The sequence below is a fragment of the Myotis davidii genome, unplaced genomic scaffold, assembly GCF_000327345.1.
Source record: "Myotis davidii unplaced genomic scaffold, ASM32734v1 scaffold1246, whole genome shotgun sequence".
NCBI classification, from domain to species: domain Eukaryota; kingdom Metazoa; phylum Chordata; class Mammalia; order Chiroptera; family Vespertilionidae; genus Myotis; species Myotis davidii.
The window spans coordinates 256217-262216 of record NW_006297510.1 but is presented as its reverse complement, the minus strand read 5'-3'; the positions used below and the strand labels follow the sequence as shown (position 1 = coordinate 262216).

The window sequence follows — 6000 nt, the reverse complement described above, 5'->3', positions numbered from 1 at the left end:
CTGCTGAAAGCAGGTATCTGGTTTGTTTGGGTTCTATAATCGAAACACTTTTTCAACTCCAGCTCTGAGATCCTGGCTGGCTGAAAGCAGGTTTCTGGGGTTTTGTTTAGCTTCTATATTTGTTACAATGTTTCAAACTGCAAGCTCAGAGGCCGGCAGTGCAGGTGGGAAACGTTGGAGTCCTCCTTCACTGAAGCAAGCAAGCCTCATGTTAACTTCAAGCTGCCTGGCTGCTGGCCGCCATCTTGGCTGGCAGTTAATTTGCATATCGCCCTGATTAGCCAATGGGAAGGGTAGCGGACGTATGGCTAATTACCATGTTTCTCTTTTATTAGATAGGATTGGAAAGATTCATTTTAATATAATTAAGAATGGATCTCTTAAATCCATTCTTAAGTTTAAAAAAGCAAGGTATATAAAGAGAATGCTACAATCTGTGTAATCAAAGGAAAAAAAGGAGGAATACATGTTTGTAATAAAGATACTTTGGGAGGATACATAAGAAATTTAATAATATTTACTCATAGGGAAGTGAGGATGATTTGGGAATAGGCTGGCAGGGTCTTTTCACTGTTTGCCTTCTAGATTTTGCATTTTTCAACTGTATGCATGGATGACCTATTTAAAAATTAAATAACTAGCCCTGACCGGTTTGGCTCAGTGGATGGAGCATCGGCCTACGGACTCAAGGGACCCAGGTTCGATTCCGGTCAAGGGCATGTACCTTGGTTGCGCGCACATCCCCAGTGGGGGGTGTGCAGGAGGCAGCTGATCGATGTTTCTCTCTCATCGATGTTTCTAACTCTCTATCCCTCTCCCTTCCTCTCTGTAAAAAAATCAATAAAATATATTTAACAAAATAAAAATTAAATAACTAAATTAGCCTGGCTGGTGTAGCTCAGTGGTTGAGCATTAATCTATGAACCAGGAGGTCACAGTTTGGTTCCTGGTCAGGGTACGTGTCCAGGTTGTGGCCTTGATCCCCAGTAGGGGAATTGATGAAACAGCTCATCAATTATTCTCTCATCATTGATGTTTCTCTCTCTGAAATCAATAAAAATGTGAAAAAAATAACTAAATTAAAATAAAAACAAAATATAGCAGTCCAATCAACACTTTTTTGTAACATAACTGCGTGCTTTATTGAGATACACAGTAAAGCAGTAATATAATACAATAGTAAGGCATATATTTGGTGAAGTCTGATATGTTGTGAAAATGCAGTAAAACTGAAGTTTAAAAAAATAATTAGTAAATGTTACAGTGTTGATGTTAAAACACAATGTATTATGATACTCAAGTAAGAACCCAGTACCTGAAAACAATGACATAACATGCCATGTGATGTTTATGCTTCAGTTACATTGATTATGATTTAGTTTAACACTCAGTGGTTATACAGAACACGAAATAATGTCCAAATTATGCTTAAAACATAGCAATAAAGCTCTCAATTTTTATTCATATATTTTGCCAGACTCACTCCAGAACTAATGTCTAAAAGATAAAACAAAAAGATTAAAACAAAATTATGCACTCACTCTATCTTTGATTTTAGAATGAAACTTAAACTTCTTAGTAGGAAGTAAAGTAACCTCTTGTTTTAAATCGTGGTTAAAATAAATCCTTAAAGAAAAAGTCCAGCGTCATGTAAAGGAAAAATGCAAGACTAAAACCAAATATTAATGTAATTTGTTACCTTAGAGCTTTGGGTTTTCTTTTGGAAATTATAAAGGAAGAAAGAAAATGGTGGAAAATGTTCACACAATGGACAAGTGGTGAAGCTGTGAAATCAGGTGTGCACAATTATTAGGAACACCCCAAAACCAAAGTGAGGTAGAAATAGCATGAGAAGCCATGTTTGATGTTAATTATCATAATAAAATAAGGGACAAAACCCACACTCCAAAAGTTAATTACATTTGATGTAAGAGGTAACAGATTTGCAAAATAATAGGTCACATGGTGCTTTCTATTGAATGATTTTTTTAAAGACTAATAAGATGAAATGAAAGAGTAAAGCTTTTTCCTACCAGCTAGTCCTCTTGAGTTTTTCTCCTCTTTTTCAACAATGTTTGCTTGTTTATATATTTAACTTGCTTAATCCACCCAAAGGGGATTGCAGTACCTTGTGGAACATCTGAATCTATCCGCGTCCCCACTTACTTTAGAGAAATGCAAAGGAGAGAAGCACAGTTTACGAACTTCTGGGTGGATATTTAACAGTGTCACAGTGTGATGGGGCTACTGTCTTACATTTTTCCAAGGGTTATCTTAAATTAAGTCCTATGGCATTTAAAACTCACTGCAATGAGAAAAAAAAAAGCTTAAAAAAAAGGAAAGAACCAAAACACCCACTGCTGTTTGCCAGAAGAGAATCATTTAGTTGTAATTACACAAATCTCTATGTATGGTTATGAAGATTCATCCAATCCTTTACTTCAAGAGTGGCCTGCCTACTCCCTCAGAGGGATCAGCTGAGAACCCAGAGTCCTCCTCGTCTCTGGGAATTTAAAACGCCTTCTGATGCTCTGACTTCCACTGAAGCACCATGAAGTCTAAATAGTGGCATTGCCAACAGCAGGAAGCTGTATACATCAACCAATGCATTATTCTGACATAGTAAGTCCTGTGTACTCATTCACATGTTCCTTTATCAAAAAAAGAAAATGCAATACTCTAGTTGTCAGTGGAAAGTTCCAAATGAGAAACATCTGGAGCCCCCGACAATGTTTTAATGTGTTCGTTTCCTTCTGCCTGCAGGCTCCAGGAAAGCCACTCTCCACCGAGCAGGTAAGCCGAATGACCAGAAGCAATTTCTCGCCATTAGCAAGTGGCAGGAACATTTGAACAAGAAATTTAAAAGGTCACTAGAAATTCCTATCTATTTATCTATATACCTATAGTATCTGCATACTTATAGACATATAGATGTGGACAACGGAAACCCACAGCCCGTTCCACTCAGTCAACAACTCTCAAGAGAGCAATGTGAAGCAGTCATTTGGTAGTGTCAGAAGTCATCTTATCTCAATATGCAAGAAGAAAAAAAAAGCCATGAATTTCATATGGATATCACACTAAAAGGAAGCAAAACAATGCACTGCCTCAAAGTTTGTGTGTGTGTGTGTGTGTGTGTGTGTGTGTGTGTGCGCGCCCGTGTGTTTGTTTTTAGGGGTTTTTATAAACAACTTTTTTTTTTAAATAAAGCACACTTTAGTTTACAATCTTTCTGTATAACTGTTATAAATTTTTAAACAACCCAAAATGCGTTCCATATAAAGAAATGGCAAGTTATTGAACTATCAAGATTTTACATGTAGTTTTCTTATAACTTTTTTTTGTACAATTGCATAGACGTGTAAAACCTGCCATTGTTAACAAAACAATAACAGACTTAGAAACTACTGAAATCTACAGTATAGTACCACTACCCTTCACAAAAATATAGATTTTTTTTCTTGTAAACTCTTACTGTCTAATCCTCTTTGTTGTATGAATATTATAAAAACCATGCGGGAATCAGGAGTTGTAAAACATTTATTCTGCCCCTTCTTCATCTGTCATGACTGAAACTAAGGACTCCATCGCTCGGCCCAAATCATCTGCCAAGTGGAAAAGGCTTCCTACATTGTGTCCTGGAAAACAAAGAGAGAGAGAGACTTCACAAAGGTGCAAGCATCACCCCCCGGCTCTTTGCCATCTGGGAAACCATTCCCCATTTCTTGGTGAGGACAACACAGAAGCTGCATCGAGGTATATACAACAGGGTTGGATTTCCACCAGTTTCCAGGAAGAAGCAAAGCCTTGTTAATGAAGACATTTCACATTGTTAGTATTAGCTTAATACTGGATCAGGCTACTGTTGCCATTTGAGTAGAAAAATGTCCAAGACCGCACTCATCTTCTCAATATAGAACAAAAGGATTCCATGGGAGCCCTAGCCGGTTTGGCTTAGAAGATAGAGTGTTGGCCTGCAGACTGGAGGGTCCCAGGTTTGATTCCAGTCAAGGGCACATGCCTGGGTTGCAGGCTTGATCCCTAGTAGGGGGGTGTGCAGGAGGCAGCCCACCAATGATTCTCTCTCATCATTGATGTTTCTATCTCTCTCCCTTCCTCCCTGAAATCAATAAAAGTATATATTTAAAAAAGGATTCCATGGGTAAGCACAAGATTTCCCTCATCACAGGAATATTTCACCCTTTCCTTGTACTAGATTTTTTTTTTTTTTTACTATTAAACAATCATCACAATAACTATCAACACCACCGCCACCATTGCCACTCTATGGCCATCACCTTTATCATTACTACCATCACCATGACATGAAATCTTCATTTCAATGCTGTTTCAAACTGTTGGCTCACTGTTTTCTCTTTATTGATTAAGGTATTACATATGTGTCCTTATCCCCCCATTGCCGCCCCCCCCCATGCCCTCACCCTCCTGGTGTCTGTGTCTATTGGTTAGCTTATATGTGTCAAATGGTAAGAATTCCTTCTTTTTTACTGCAGCATAGTATTCCATTGTGTAGATGTACCACAGTTTTCTAATCCAATCATCTGCTGATGGGCACTTAGGCTGTTTCCAAATCTTAGCTATGGTAAACTGTGCCTCTATGAACATAGGGGTGCATATATCCTTTCTGATTGGTGTTTCTAGTTTCTTGGGATCTAAGGCTATGGTGGAGGTGGCTATATGCTTTCTGCTTTTACTTGGGTTGAAAAAGAAACTCTTGATGAGACCTTTCTGTACACTATTAATGTTTGAATTAGAAAACTTCAAAATAAAAATCACTTTTCATTCCAAATTACTCTAGACTAGAGCCTAATTATAATATGGCCCACATGTTTAGCATGGATTTGGGTGTCCTGTGAGTTGAGTTTTGATCTCCTAAATGAGGGTTAACTATAAGAATCACCTTTTAATAATAATGTGACATGACCTAGCATTAATCCCCCAGCACAGAACACAGAGGCAGCACAATATCCCTGGATACTTTGTGGCAAAATTCCGATCTAAAGTAAAATGATTTGAGACATACTGCATGGCTTGACTTTTCATATTTTTATATGGCTTATTTTAATTCTTGGACATCAGTAAGTCATTCCACTATTCAAGTACTGACTTTGAAATGAAAAATGCTTTACTAGGCTATTACTACCTTGCCATGTATCAACTTTACAGATTGCCACAGTAATTGTTAAAATCTCTATAAAAATTAAAGATAGACTAGGACTACCTTTTTTATATATATATATATATATATAAGAGAGAGAGAGGACCTGGAGAGTAGTCATAGGCACGCACTTACACAGTGATGGCACCAGATCAAACTAAGACTTATTAAAACTGTAATGCCATTCAGCCATTAAAAGGTGACCAAGTTTATAAATCTCTTTGAACTTATCAGTGCAAAGAGTTTCTGTGAGAGCTAATTACTAGTATATTTTTAAAAAAACACTATGGATTTTGGTTGAGATTGCAAACATAAAAACTTTTAACAAAACATATGTACTACTTAGAGAGTGGGCCAAGTGTTTGGCAGCCTTCAGTGGAACTGAAATAGTCATTGGATTTTCTAAACCATCAATAACCACAGGAAGACAGGGGGTCCTTTGCTGTTCTTTTGAGCTTAGAGCACAGATATATAACTGATGCCATTAGGTTAGAGGGCTTCCCTTGTATCTATTTTTAACTGCCCTGAAACCCTGGGAAATCGCAATTATTCATGCATAATTGGAAATGGATGGGCTAACTGTACATCCTTAATTACTTGCCATCTTAACAGCAATTAGCGAAGCCAGTAAAAACAAAACTCAAGACCCTTTCAATTTGATACCTGAATAGAATTCCAACTATTTCTCATTACCCACATATAGTCCACCTTGTAGCTAGAAAATATGTTACAAACATAAAACAGGGAAGAATTCATTTTTTCCCACTGGCTTATTGATAATAATCAAAACAGGCCTATTTTAGATTGTCTGCTATGAGATG

At 37.3% G+C, this 6000-nt stretch overlaps 1 protein-coding gene across 1 annotated transcript in view; it reads right to left on the bottom strand.

The window, feature by feature from the left end:
- Window positions 1-1116: 1116 nt before the first annotated feature.
- Window positions 1117-6000, bottom strand: part of DMD (dystrophin) — a gene marked incomplete at its 5' end in the record, with an annotated part of 239818 nt that continues 234934 nt past the window's right edge. Inside the window, 1 exon segment of the mRNA XM_015570125.1 lies at window positions 1117-3638. Within this exon segment, the coding sequence (XP_015425611.1) occupies window positions 3541-3638 (98 nt within the window).